At 44.8% G+C, this 15546-nt stretch overlaps 1 protein-coding gene across 6 annotated transcripts in view; it reads left to right on the plus strand.

Moving 5' to 3' along the window:
* The first annotated feature begins 232 nt into the window (after nt 1–232).
* Nucleotides 233–15546, plus strand: part of LOC129386736 (uncharacterized) — a 94929-nt gene continuing 79615 nt past the window's right edge. For 3 of the 6 annotated variants that reach the window (XR_008614039.2, XM_055074903.2, XM_055074904.2), the window contains exons 1-5: nt 233–400; nt 706–718; nt 2089–2195; nt 10237–10388; nt 14644–14836. Coding sequence is in view for 5 of the 6 variants with exons in the window: in XM_055074903.2 (XP_054930878.1) it covers nt 14677–14836 (160 nt within the window). In the remaining variant the exon portion in view is untranslated. The remainder of the gene's footprint in view (nt 401–705; nt 719–2088; nt 2196–10236; nt 10389–14643; nt 14837–15546) is intronic. The other 3 variants (XM_055074900.2, XM_055074902.2, XM_055074901.2) reach the window with 3 other exon arrangements.

Here is a 15546-nt window from a genome sequence, read left to right on the forward strand (position 1 = left end):
TTTCACGTTCCTTCCCGCTTCTTCCACCCCCCCCCCCCCCCCCCAAAAAAAAGAAATACGAAGGATCTGGTTTGTGCGCACAACAACCTAAGTATTAAAAATACGTGCCGCATTTTCAAGTTTATGGTGCGAGGCGGAACAACTACAATCAAAACAGAATTCGATGAAATGTGCGGAGTCTGGGTTTCTAACACCAGCTTATTGCGTAAGATGCACACCTGAGACACTTCGTTTTCATGGAAGCTTCGCACAGACCCTCGTGCAATACCTTTGCTTCAATTCCATGAATGAGACGCCGGATTTTAGTGGCAGAGTGAAGGCGTTGCTCGAGTTTGGTATTTCACATTTTTTCACTTTTTGCTGTTTGCCGTTTCAGAAGTCGCCTCAACTGTGGGTACAGGTGAGTCTCACTAGTAATTTTCGCAATTTCAGACACCCCACAACTTTACACCTAAGAATAGGTTAAGAAATGTTATACTTGCGTTCAAAAATTCTCAAGAGAATTGCTGACTGCAGCAAGACTAAGGCAATGTCCGCTTACTTCATACTGTAAACGTAAGCATTCGTGTAATATTTCCCCAACAAATGAAAACAAAGAGACAAGGTAGATACCTTCGAACTTCGATTTGTGATAAATCTCGTAATCCGTTATTTTGACGGTATTTTTCAAATGCTTTATCGAAGTTTTTCCTGTTATTATTACAGAAATAAAACGAAGGTAAGAACAACGCGCCTGCATTTATTCGTGTGCGTTACCTTATTATGCACGTCTTTTGATTCTAAAGAACAATAATTGCATCTGTGCCTCTCATCTCAACCTAACACCGTCGATTCCATTGAAGTGAAGCGCTGTTTCAATTAACGTATGCAAGCCCTACAACAAAATAATAAGCCTGTGGTATACCTATGCACCCAACGCTTAAGCTTTACTGTGGCACTGAAAATCCCGAAGTACGTTCTTCTGAAGTATATATATATATATATATGTAAACTGACTTTAATAATTTGGGTTTCCAACGGAACGCCCACTGATAGATTTTTATGGCTCACTGCGAAATATTCTAACGGTCGCTCTAAATACAGATTGAGCTTGGCGTTTCATTTTTGGGGTGCACTAAAGGATTCGGCGATAGAGACGAATCAAATTCCGTTTACTTTTGGGTGCTTGCACTCAAGGCCATGTGAGTACTCACGCATGCTTGAAACGAAAGGTCAATAGTACACGCAGACGTGTAAAAGCCCGGACCAAAGGAGACGAAAGAAAGACGACGGTCCTTAGTTGCTGGACATGATAAATGGGCTATAAAATACTTGCGTAAATCTGTTGCATGGATTACAAGGGCATTTCAAGTCCCGTATTTGAAAATTACAGGTAGAATTGAGGGTCGTGCATCTTAGCCAAATTTCGGTATGCTTTATATGTATCAATTGCTGTTGACGAAATTAGAATATTGCTTTTATTGGTGCTTTGGAGAGTTTGCAAAATTATATGTAAGGTTTGTTTTATTTTGCAACGATCTATTTATAAAAAAATAGTGCAATATATTCGTAACACCGTTCTTTAATGACTGTGAAGGAAAACCAGGCAGAAGCTGGTCTCTGCGTCCACGAATTATATTTTTAAACAAACCCCCTTTATCAGGCTGGAGCCTGATTCCGCCGATTCCACTGCTCGCACACAGTCATCGTGCTGGACGTGTCGTCATCGTCTTTAGTGACCGGACCATTCTGGCACGTACTAGTCCAGTACAACTGGACTAAGTTCCTTCTTCCTAATTCAACAAGTCTCATCAAATTTGGTGCACGAGTTGCGCGCGGAAAAAGTCATCGTTTTAAATTAATTTAGATGGAAGCTCCCAATATAAAACTTCCTCGTAATGGAAACAAATGCAATCCAATGGAAATGTTTTATGAAATCGCTTATTCGCGTTTCGGTTATCGCATATTACCGCGCATTGTTGGCGCGAATTTTAGAAAATCTGTTGCAATAGCGCAGAGAGAGAAATATATTAGTTGAATAGAGAGAGGCAAGCATGCAGAGCCTATTAATCCGAAGGAATATTTTGATGGGGCATTTGTCGTTCGCAGTGACGAAGCAGACGACACAGGCAAGAAAGTACTTCTGTTCTGCTGCGCCGTTTGCCTCATCGCACTGCTCATAGGTCTGTTTTTATGGACATCCAATTTGAGTCAGGGTGAGTGATGCTGTTTTGATCTGTATGAGTGTTTCTTATCTAAGGGCAATAAAATGCGATGAAATGTGGATAAGTGTTACCGTTAGGTCACAGGAAGCAGCGAATGGAAAACCAAGCTCTAGACGACAAATGCCCGGCCCTGCGCGGTTTCTATAAAGGTAACATTGCGGTTTGATGGTCCCATCCGACAATATTCTGCGAGTACGATAGGATGAATATTTAGACTCGTCAGAATAAATTTGTTTGCACTGATTTTGTTACGGCTGAATATTTCATAAATAAACTTTTACAAGGGCATAAACGCCGCGGTAATTGACGAAAGCATCATAAGTACTGTTGCCGCTTAGGATGTGAGTAGTCGTCATGTTTTACTCTAAATGTTGCTTAGCACAGAATTATTGCTCTTCTTAGAGCAGGGTACCAAGGCATCACTCATTTTCGCGCGAGCTAACCTTTAAAAGGGCACAGTTTTTTTTTAACTGCCACATTCCGTGTCGTCCGTTCACTCAGACGGTGGTTATGTCACCTGTTAGGGCACAAAAGACCAGCTGGTAGTGCGGAGAATTGATCCACAGAACATTGGGAGCGATCTAACCTTCCATGCGTGTAAACAAAAAAAAATGTGAAACCATTACAGGATTGCATAAAAATAACGTCGGCTCATACAAATATTGAAGAGCCCAGGTGTCGTAATGAAAACGTGGTTATATCAACGGCTTTATGTTTCTTTATGCATCGCATCAAATTTGCTTTTTCTCGACTACACCTGTTTTGTGGAAATGATTATGTGCCACCGAGTTCTCCGGCCTAAATAAGACGAAAGCTTGAAACATTTTTAATGCCAGTGAGACCTCCTTTCTTCTTTGTACTCAATTAACCCCTACGTGAAGCATGAAATATGAAGCACAATGTCTGTTTAAATGTATCTCTAATCCTCACCGATAATAAGATAAAATGGCGTATATGATATGCAATTATATGTACATATTGGCACGTGTACTTGTTTATCTTGTTCGGGTGACCGCATTTCACCGTCTAAACAAATGTTCTCACTCAGCGCAGAACGTGCCTGCATCTGCATGTATCGGAAGTTTCTGGAATAATGTTTTCGATGGTTCTATCCACTGTCTGGTGAGGGAGGGGGTTGCTAGCGAATATTGGGTAATATGATTATTACATGTATTAGCGAAGGGAATTGTGTAGAACTTTCTGGAACACACGCGGGCACTTGCGATTATTATGAAACCTGAATACTCTGGAATTCGAAGCTGGTGTGCATCTGTTGTCATTGTGAAGAAAAAGAACGGAACCCTGCGCGTCTGCGTCGATTAGCGTCGACTGAACAGTACAACAAAAAAGGGAGTGTACCCCCTACCACGGATAGACGACGCATTGGATCAGCACTGCAACGCTAAGTACTTCTCGTCGGTGGATGTCAAATTTGGCTACTGGCATATACTCGTCGACGAGTGGGATTGCGAAAAGACCGCCTTCGTTACGCCAGAGAGCCTCGATGAGTTCAAGGTCATGCCATTCGGACTGTGCTCTGTACCTGCAATGTTGCAGGCGCCGAGCACTCTTCAACACCGTGTTTGCATGGTTGAAGCGGCAGACTTGTTTTCTCTACTTAGATGAGTCGTCTTCTCCGGGAATTTCGACGATCACCTTAGGTGGCCAGGGACAGTACTAGAGGCCATCAAGTCACCAGGGCTCGCACTGAAGCCGGAAAAGTGCCGCTTTGCCAATGACGAGTAGTGTAGTAGTGGGGTCTGTGTGCCTCTTACTGGCGCCCCATCAAGTAGCTCTCACGCTTCACCTAGCCACTGACCCATCGCGCATAATCCGACGTCAAGTATAGCTGCAGTACGCCGCGAGCTAAAACATTTCAAGAACTCAAACGATGCCTCCATTCCCACCGATGCTTGCTCAAGTTTACGATGACGCCGATACGTAAGCCCGTACCAAAGCTAGTCGCGTCGGGCCCGTTGCAGTGCTTGTTCAGTAAAATGACGGACGAGAAAGGGTCGTTGTTCATGCTAGCAGAACGTTATCGAAACAGCAGGCCAAATATTCACCAATGTAAATAGAATGCCTTCCCATTTATTGAGCTACTGTAAAATTTGGCCAATATCTAAAGGGCAGGACTCCTCAAAATCGTAAGCCAACCTCACCCATGTGGCGGCTGGCAAACTGCAAGGATCCTTCAGAACACATTTGACAGAGGTGCTTGAAACTGCAAGAATGGGATACCACAGTGATTTAGCAGTTCGAATGTTAAAAGTTTCATGCTGGCTGCCTCTTTCGCGCCCCATCGAGCTGCCATTGCAAGACGAACAAGACAAACAAATTCCTATGAACAATACACGCAAAAGAACTCACCGAGCATCAACACGCTGAAGCGGAAATAAGAAGCCTTGTCGAGTACTTCGAAGACGTGACCGACTTCGCCGAACGGTGTGTAATCGTGGATTCTCATCGTTTCCAAGAAATTCGTAACACGGCCTCTTGCGAGAGGCCACGTTTGCGATGTCAACCGTTGTTACAGCACATGCCTCCGGGCCCTTGTACTCAAGGCACCCGCATGAGGCTGTTGTGCTGCTTGCCATCAACAATCACTTGTTCATTTTTATTCATGTAACGCTAATACACCCATTGTTCTACATTATATAATTGCAGCATACCCTACTTCACTCATTCTCATATTCTTTATTCCTTTTGTATTTTAAGCAATTGATTGCTTTTAGTTTTAGGCCTCTCTACAGCCACGTCACATCAGCCATTAGACCATTCCGTACTCATAACCACTGCCTTGGCGTTATTTTGCCACACTTGGCCCTTGCGCTATTAAACAGTACATATCATCATTCTTATCATTTGCACAGCAGAAATACGCCCTCGTATTTAAGATCTTCTCTGCAGTACATGCAAACTGCCTTCTCTTGGTGATCTCAACACTACGGCCACAAAAATCGCACGCCCTGCTTGATGATCACACAGCCGAGCCCCTATCTGTTCCCCTATGCTTGCGAGGATACAAAAGTTGCATTATCGGACACGCACCGCCAATTATGTTATTTGCTACTTCAGGACATGCCGAGACTGTCAGCGACGCAAGACGCCACTAACAGGACTAGCGAGATTGCTTCAGGCAGTCAAAGTGGGCCCTTGCTGAGATGAATTTATTGGCGCACTTTGTCACGTCAACATACGGAAATCAGTGGGTTGTCGTGCGGATGGACGACCTTACCTACTTCGCTGAAACGAAAACTCTGCCGACACGCAGTGCGACCGAATTGGTGAAAGTCTTCATCGAGGGCATACCAATGTAACATGGTGCCCCGGAAGTCCTCATGACCAAAATCATTGGCCTTTGCAGCAAAGCCCACCCAAGCCATTCTGCAATACAGCCAGACAAGCCACAGCAGGACAACTGCCTGCAACCCGAAGGCGAATTGTGCTGCAGGAATGCTAAACAGATCCTCACCGACATGTGAGCAATGTGTGTCGACGCCTAGCACAAGAGGGGGGATGCCGACCTTCCATACAGAACCTTCGCATGCAAAATTGCAGTGCAAGAAACAGCGCACATCACGCGGTTCAAGCTGGTTTACGGAAAGAACGCGACGACGACTCTGGGTGCCATCCGACTACGCATCACCGACGAAGAGAATCTCGACGTAGCCTCATTCTACAACGCACCGGAGCAGCACAACTCGCGCATCTACGCCTCAAAGCCAGCAAAACACGAGCAGTCGATACCACAATTCTCAGCAACGCTACATGGAATACCAGCCCGGTAACATTAGGACCCAAATGCCGATTAATACCCAGTGATCGACCCTATTTCAGGTCCTACCGGATCATCCGGCGTACTGACGCACTGGCGTATGAGGGGTTGCCACGTGACATCATGCAATACAGCTGCACAGCTCGTGGCCGGAAATCGTCGATTATTGGACCTTAAGCCTTTCTGACACTGCTAACGATGTGTAAGACTTTCTGTCTATTTTTGTCAATTGTTTTTGTCTTATACGGTTGATTAAGTTTTTTGTTCTCGTACTTGTAGTATTACGACGATGCTGTGGATAAGGGCGGCATTACCATGCGCACAAACTTCTCCTTGTTATGGGGGCTCCATCTGACCCACTTCCTACTTTATGTTATCGCTCGGAGTGCTAGCGTTGATCCTATCATTTGTGTAGGCTCTCAACGAATCTTGTGTGGTAAGATTGCAAAGCCGCCGCGAACACTGGTATACTTTCTGTAAAGTATTCGAGACTAGCGATTACTCTGCACAGTTTGACGAGTCATGCATAAATGTCGACGCGCGGATCTAGATTTTCGAAGATCGCCAACAGGGCTCGCCACTATTGTGTTGCTTTGAGTCTTACTCGCTTTTCATTTAGGAACCACACCAAAACAGAATGTTATGATATACAGTTTTGGTACTGTGCTTGTCACCGTCACCACAGGGTTACAAAGCAGTAATTATTCAAACTTAGTTTTACCAGGAATATAGGTCGGCCGCCACATACTGAAATTGTCAAGAGATAAGAACATGTAAATAGAATATAGGTCAACCCATATATCTTTAGAAAACATAAGAAAAACGTTAAGCATGGCACACTTTTATTACCATTAACCTCTGCTAGTTAAAATCACATGCGAACGCTACAAGCTACGTCCTCGCCAGAAATGCCAGAAGCGTAGCCCTGCTGGGAGGTTTCGCAGTTGTCCTCAGCTCCGAAATGACGTCGTCCTCAGTGCTGAAGGTGCGTCGGAAATCCAGCATTTCTTAAAGCCAGCGTAAACATTCTCGAAACTGATTTTACTGCAGGCGTAACGGAGAAATACTTTTGGCTCCGTGACTTGGCTGTATTTGTTCACGAAGATAGGTGGATATTCTGTTGTCACGAATGTATGCCGTTAGCTCATTGTTGGCAATATCTCCAAGAAAAAAGCCTGGCCGTATTCGAAAAATGCGCCACTAACAATACATTGAATGCAAGGCGGGTTGGCTGACATCAATAACATTGCAGTAAGTAATAAAACAAGGCGTGAAAGCCGTCGCATTCACTAAAAAGGTCGCAGTATCGCCCAAAGCTGAAGCATTGATAAGGAAAACAGATTATTAGGCAGCTACACAATAAAACGAATGCAGTTTTATCATCCGTATAAGCTCGTAAGCATTTCTTTGCAAAATAAATTAAGCATAGCGTCGCGTGTGCATAGGCAAGCATCAACACATCTCACTCGATGAGTGCGGACCCTCCCTGTCACAACGCTGTCGTGAGGAAGAGGGGCCGCAGTGAGCGGCATTGACCTCTCGCTTCAACCCGCACTAAGTGGCGGGAAGGCCGCGAGCACGAAGCTATCAGCCCTTGGTACTTCCACACTCTGTAATCATTGCAGCTCGCTTTCTAGGTAGTTGCGGCGCGGCCGCGCTCAATCGTGCTATACGCAGCCGCCGCCGGAGAAGACCCCCTCCAGGCCCCTGGCTTTGCGCGCGTGTGGAGGACGGCGCGCTTCCTCCACACCTATCGCCCTTGCGCGCGCGAGATGATGGCGCCGTACTCGGCTAACCCTCGCCCACTCTCACATGCACCTACAGCACATGCCGTGCGGTGTTGCCGCACGTGGATTTTACACAGAACATCACGGCTGCGCCGACGGTCGCAGCGGAAAGGCGCCCGTAGTGTCCACGTATTTCTTAATGCAATAAAAAAAAAAAGCCAACATATATAGGGGGGGAAGTAAACGACCCTTGGCACACTGTTAGCGAAAAAACACGCAGAAAGCTAGAAGAAATATGTTGTATAATATGTGACAGCGGCCGTCGCGCGATATCACCTTCTGTAGATTCACACAGCCAAATTGGCGTCTATAAGGCGACTAAACACTGGCAGAAGCACGAAAAAGCTCATGCGTGGGGTGACGTAAAAGGACAGATTTATATGCGAAGGTCAGAGCACAGTCGATGTATCCCGAACATCTACGTTATTTTTTGTGCTCATCTCTAAATATATCTACAGATTGACAGGCAACCGCCTCTGCAGGTGGTACATTCAATTATCGATTGGTTCGAGGGAAATATTGAATCCCTAAGCCTTGCGTTTTACAGTTGTACACTTTAATGTTTTATTCGCAATTTAATCGGGTGGCCCAACGGCTTCTAGGCTTATTGCAGCACTAAGCTATTCAAACGCGATACTTGAAGCTCATGGCTAAGGGCACTTTTCGTAGCACTGCAAAGCGCTAGGTGCCAAATGCAGTCACAATGCGCAACAATGACCACCGTTTTAATTGTATGACATAACGCATTAGCTCGGTGTACAGGCACACACCGGTGGCGTAAAAATTCCGCAGCCATGCTGTCCATGTATGTCATTTCAATCGCAGAGAATTTACATTTTCTTGTTTATGCACACCTACCATTCTATAGTGAGTGCGTGTGTTTTATTATGTTATATCGCCTTTGCTGCTCGGTATTCTGATATTGCAGCACCGCAGTGGATCCACATCTTATCGCCTTCCTATAAATTTTTGGAGCACTCTTAACTCACTGGAGTCATTATTCATTAGAACAGCGGTGGCGAAAGGCAGAGCATCTGCCTCGTATTCGGAAAGTACTTGGTTCAAATCCCTGCACCGCTGGAAATTCACTGGTGTTTGAATGGGTAGATATGTCCCATGGCCATGCGCTGAACTATTTGTTCAAATCTCGTAAAGGGGTCTCGTAGATACTTCAGCCCTGGTCTCTATGCACCCCTTGTCCAACCACAGACGACCTGGCTCCAGAGAATCTACCGTGCCTATCGCTCGATCATCATTAAAAGCCTTTTCTAAGTCCACTGAAGGACGAAAGCATCTCTAAGCAATCTGCTTTTACGCCTATCTTACGCCAGCTGATTCATGGTTAAGAGTGAAAACTGTCGTCAGACAACATAATTGTCTTGCAGTCTCGACTGCGTTTACGACAATTTGGCATCTTTTCTGTAACTATAAAACACGAGCCATTATCATACCCCACACATTACATGGCCTGCCCCACTGCATTGTTTTTCTTTTATTGTTAATGAAAACATTGGCTGCCCTTGCTTGCTCTAATCAACTGCGATATCATTTTCTCTATTAACTTTGCGACTAACATTTTACGTTCCATTTATCACCACGTGCAGCTTTTATCCATTCGGCGAAATTTCTATTGATAGAAGCAACGTCAAATAGGTTAAAGCCGATCAAGAATATTTAAGCCTAATGAAGATGACTTCACTCTAGTTATGAGTATTGACATGTACTTATTACTTTTCACCTGAATGAATAAATAATTAGTCATTTTTAAGAAATAATCAAAGAAACCGTGCAAACGTTTGCATCATACAACCAGGCTCATTCGGATGGTTCACAGAATATGCGTCCGAGATGAGCCACTGGAAGGTATTCTTACGCACTCTTTGATAAGTCCGACGAGGAAGTATTGGCAGTAATTTATTTGTGGTTCGCTAGGTTTCTCTCAGCATTGGAAAAATTTCTTGTGTAAAACGTATCGTAGTAATAGAAAAATGGCTGAGGATTTTTTCATGATGGTCTGCAATGTTCTCGTTGCTCATTTTGCTCTAAATATGCATTGGACCAGTTATAGACAGAATAATAAATAATTATGCAATAGGGCGAAATACATAAAGTAACCAGCATGATCAAAGTGACTGAAAACACAATTACCTTATTTCTGTCGAGCTACGTGGCACGTGCATATCTTTTATTTCTCGGACATGTTCATCTGTGCGAGATAAGATTATATTATCTCTCTATATATCTGTAAGTGGCTGCTATTTTCCGTAAGTGATTTCAGTGCACTTCTAAATGACATGACTTTGAACGGGGAATGTTTTCTGTGCCTAAGGAGAATCGATGCGCTGTACCTATTAGGCTGCTCACGTAGTAGCGTACAACTAATTGGTATGTATGACAACGGTGTATATCAGCAATTTCGCTACTACAGCGATATATCAATCGGTGCTCAATGACCATGAATTCGCAGAGGAGGACATCGATGGTAACGCCACCTACAAACCACCGAAACACAAAGGTCCAGAAGGCAGCGGCGCAGCAACTACAGCTCAGGACCTCGGAACAACTGCCGCGTTTACGACTAAAATACACGTTACAGTTCAGCCCCACAGATCTGAAGAGGTATGCTACATAACATAAACATTGTTAGATATGTGTAAATATACTTTTGATTTGTGCTGTTTCTAAAACGCAATTAGCGTACGTATCATCTGTATGTCCGCCGTGCAGGTTCTACTCGCGAAAGTCCATTATACGCAACTGTGCCACTTTTCTCAAGTACCCCTTCTTTGTTTTACGCTTCTATGGGACATCCATGACGCTTCAATTCACATATTTCAAGAATAATAAAATTTTATAAATACATGTTTCCATAACAGTAGCAATTCTGGTGTGTGTTTAATTTTGTGTTTATATGTATGCCTTTCTTGCTCATACCGTACGCTGATGTTCTAGAACGGAATTAAAAGGCACTGGAATAACGTGCAAAAATCTAATATTCAAGTGGCTTCATGCCTGCAGTGCAGGGGACGGACTAAATTTCAAGTACCTACCTACGCTACCATAGGTTTTTTTAAAGAGTGCTGGCAGCGCCATCACTAAATCAATCAGCACTATTAACATAGCTTATGTGTCCTCACACAGAGTGCCCTGCGATTGCGACACTAAAGAAATCGAAGTGTGATAGCACACTTTGTAGGTAACTTTACTTTAACCGGTCCAGAGCTGCTCGGAAATTTAAAGTGAGCTTATTATTTGAGTGACACTATATGGAGGCTCATATCTCGTTAGGATTAATTTACTCATGTTATTCGATTGGTTTGTCCAGTCAATCAAGATCTGCAATCTAGACTAAGCCCAAAGAAGTACAAATTTTCGACGACTGCTTTCTTTTAAGTGTTTTGTTGGTGGGCATACTTGTACAGATGAGTTCTGTGGCCTCAAAAACCACATTGAACGAGAGCCTTCGTCTATAGTATGGTATGGCGGGTTGTGCATCCGAAACTACGTTGCTACTCCATAAACACTCACAGTGTAGCGTGTGAATAACTCATAATGCTACACACATACGCTAACACGTATTTTTTATATAAATTGAAACCAACATGTTGCATAAACCTCTTTCTTCACGTGTAATACTTGATCTGGTACGCAGTGCTTCGACAATCAAATATACAGCTCAGATAACAAAGTAAAGTTCTAGAATTGGTAAATTTGAGAGCGCAGCTCACAGGCGCACATTTCTGCGGTGAGCGCTGGTGTGCCTCGGCGTCGTACTTCGGCGTAACCGAGTGAACAAGCACAGCCAAAGATGAAGGCCAACGCAGAGCGCAGCGGGGTAAGACGAGAGGAGGAAAGCGGGAAAGACGGGAGGAGGAAAGCGGAGAGAAGGGTGCAGCGGAAGCATGAGGTGGAAAGCGGCGGACGGTACGGCGAAAGCGTGAGCAGAAAAGCGTTGTGAGGTGACAGATGGCGCCAGAATAGCGCGCGTCGTGCGTGAGGTCTCTCGACACCGGCTCCTGTGAATCGCACCCACGCATCACCCACGCGTTGGCGGTCGCGATCTCCAGATTATCGAGGCAGTCGCGCCGCACTTCGCTGCATTTGCAACCTGCAGCAGGAGACAAATTGTCCGCTCCAGCGAATACATCGCGAAATGAAAACGCTCATAGACTTGTGTTGAAATGTTCGCATTAACTAGTGCCGTAATGGCCTGTGATTTTTTTATTCAGGTTAATTTGCATTATGTAACTGCTAATTTCATCATCGCGTGCCGGAATCTTAACTACCTCAAGGGAAAACTTCTCAGCAGGCGAGATCCCGAGTGCTCGTAGCCTAGGAAGCAGCCTTGTTTTTCATTTGAGACATCACTGATTTCTTCACAAGATCCCTCCTCGGTTATTCCATCAAAAATGATTGTATTCATGATCTGAAGGTCCAGAGTCTCACACCAGCCCATCTCAATATTTTTAATGTGTCAATAATACTGAAATCGTACCTGTCGCAAACCTGCAGCACAGCATGTGCCTTAGTAAGGGCCATGCAACACTTCTTATTATGGCAAATAAATTGGACTGCACTCGAGCAAATGCTTCGGTGAACACCTGAGCCGAGTATAAGTCCCATCAAAGCAGTGCAAGACACGTAAATTACCGCGTCAGCATGTCGGCAAGGGACCCATGTCGCAGAAAATGCGGCGCTGGCGCCCAGCACGGACCGCCTCTGGACGGGTAATTCATTCCGAACCACGCATACCCATGCACGCAGGCCCTCTGTGTTGGGCGAAGACGTGGCTGAACTAATTGGATTCAGGAGAGTAAAATGCGTCAAGGAAATCTTAAATACCACTTACACACAACCGACAGACATGATCCCAGCGGATTGTAATTTCAATGTACCAGAAAACGTGATATTTCTATGCGGAAACTCAATCATGAACCCATTTTCCAGCGTGTCTACCAATCACTGAGCGGCGCGCCGAGCTCGGTTCCTTTCACAGCCCCATGCAGATGGCGATCAGCTCCGCGCATTCGCAGCGCATGCATGAAGCCGTGTTTCTACGGGAAAGCTCGCCTTCGTGCATAGCGTTCGTCTCCAGCACTTCCCGGAAAACATTAGGTAACATAAGCGCCAGTTGCCGGGAAGCGTAACAAACGCAGATCTCTGAATGCTCTCGCGTTCCAGTCTAAAAGGCTAGCTTGAGCGCCCTCCATATTTTGTACTCTAAAGATAGGTCACACTTTCCTTCGGCTCCTTCCAAACCCTGTCCTTGGCACAGTATCACGTAAAGGCTACTGCGCATAACTGTTAGTGGAATTTCGTCAACTAATAATAAGTTTGTGAACATGCACAATATTATATCCAACACTTGAAATACTCGCAATGTTTTATGTATTAGGAAATCGCAAAATACTAGTGTGTTCGAACTGTTGATAAAAAGTTAGTTTCTTACCTGCGGCATTTCACGTGCTTTGTCTTTTCCACATTGGCCGGATCTTGCACGGCGTAAGATTGTGGCGTCGTTGAAGTTTGTTAAACGCTACCGATACCGCTATCTGCCCCTGCGTGTGAAAGCGTATCTTTGTTCTTATGCAGAATTTCTACGCACATTGACATTCATACCAACATAGCAACTCGGCATTTTCTATGATCGCAGAGCGCGAAACTGCGAGACTACTGTGCACTTCTGCAATGCAAAGTCAGTGACAACGTAAAAAAAAAATGTCGGTAAAAAAGTGAATGCAAAGTAATTCGCAACTGCACAAAGTAAGCTTCGTTGTTTTATAGGCCATATAAATTGCGGTACACATTTACTATATCAAGCTGGGAATCACGGTATCGCGCCCGCCTCGGAAATATAAACGGCTATCGCTCGATCACCACATATACTTTCTGTCACAACACTTCCGCGATTAAGAGTGCCAGCATCGGGGAGAGATTATTGCGGGGTCCCTGTCGCTTTAACGTGTGTCCTCGGTTGAGATAACGTAGACCCGTAGTGTAGGTGCGTCAGCAGACAGTTCACGCAGGGCGACCCGCTCTCTCGGCTGGAACTGCCATCTGCGGGAAGCGCTATCTGGAAGTGTTTCAACGAAGCGGGCGCGCTGTTCCCTGGACTCCGAGATACGTACGCACCGGCGTCCGCATGTGGCGTCCGCCCTTTGAGCGAATGCGGTCTATGCATTGTAGAAACGCGGTAAGAGGTGTTTGATTTTTTGCTCAACAGAACATTTAAATTACAATCTGAGACCTGTCATGTCTGTAGGTTGTGTGTAAGTCGTAATTTACGATTTTGCCACGTATTTTAGCTTGAGAAATTCAATTAGTTGAATGAACGCCTGAGTATGTGTGGTCCGAAACCCTTTGACGCCGACGCCGGACAGCTGACGCCGGATTTTCTGCGACACGGGCTCCTTAACGATGTCGCGTTCAAATGCTCACCGCGGTGATGTTCTGTGGGCGGAGCTTTGTGCCCACCTCTCCGCTCCAACCATTGCCTCCACAATGGAATCTTTTGAAGAAGGAGCGGGAGCACCACGAAGCGAATGAAGAGGGAGCTTTCATTGCTGATAACTCCGATTCTAATGAATATTTCAAATATTTCTAGAAAAGCACACTTTACATTCAAATGCATTTCACGACTCCGATTAACTGTGTTAGTGCCCTTTCAAAGTCGATATCGTGGTAAGATTGCGAAACATGGTAACTAACCACCTGAGTAATGAGTCTCGTCAAGGCGATGGTCTGATCACTCGCAGTGGTCTACTTAAACACCTCTGCTACGTGGGTCGGAGGGTTAATAACAAAGAAGGTTTTGATTCAAGAAATGTCTGTGGGATTTGTTTTACATTTATGCTAAATATATGTACTTCTACAGGATTCAACCCAGAGTGTAACGGAATCATCAGAAATGAACACAGCAGCCACTATTATAGCTACTTCCAGTTCACCTGAGCCAGCATCAAGCACCGAGACCCCGACTAAAGCAATAGCTACGACCCCGACTAAAGCAATAGCAACGACCCTGACTGTGACGACAACACCGGCCACGACCATATCAACGTTACCACGTGAGTGCCTCCAGGATTAGCAGCTGGTATTCATGATGAGGCCGTTTTTTTTCTCATGTCATATGTTGGAACTGAAGAGCGCGTAGTACGGGGTCCGGGGCAGTTATCTCTTATTGTCCATTATAATAGGTGCTAAATAGGCGACAATTGAAGACGCGTGCGTAGGATTATATCTATAATGTTATATTATGTAGACATGCATGGAATAAGAGATAATGGATGAGAGAATGAAAATGCATTGGATCGCATACGGCAGACATTGCCAGCTCTTGACTGCAAGCTTACCATTATCATTGAAAAGGAAGGCGTACAATTAGTGCATTTTGCCAGTGCTGACATATGGGGCAGAGGTTTGGAGACTGACAAAGAAGCTTGAGAACAAGTTAAACACAGTGCAAATAGCGATGGAACGAAGATTGCTAGGCATAAAGTTAAGAGACAGAAAGAGAGTGGTTGGGATAAGAGAGCAAACTGATATAGACGGTATTGTAATTGACATCAACATGAAATAATGAAGCTGGGCAGGTGATATAATGCGCCGGTTAGATAACTGTTCGTCCATTAGGGTTACAGAATGGGTATCAAGAGAAGGAAAACGCAATCGAGGACGACAAAGACAATAGACGTACTCGCTATGGACTATAGACTTACTATGATAATATACTTACTGGCTAGGAACTAGGAAATGTGTTTAGAGGTCTGGTGCTCCA

The sequence above is a fragment of the Dermacentor andersoni genome, chromosome 8 (genome assembly GCF_023375885.2).
Source record: "Dermacentor andersoni chromosome 8, qqDerAnde1_hic_scaffold, whole genome shotgun sequence".
In the NCBI taxonomy this organism is placed as follows: domain Eukaryota; kingdom Metazoa; phylum Arthropoda; class Arachnida; order Ixodida; family Ixodidae; genus Dermacentor; species Dermacentor andersoni.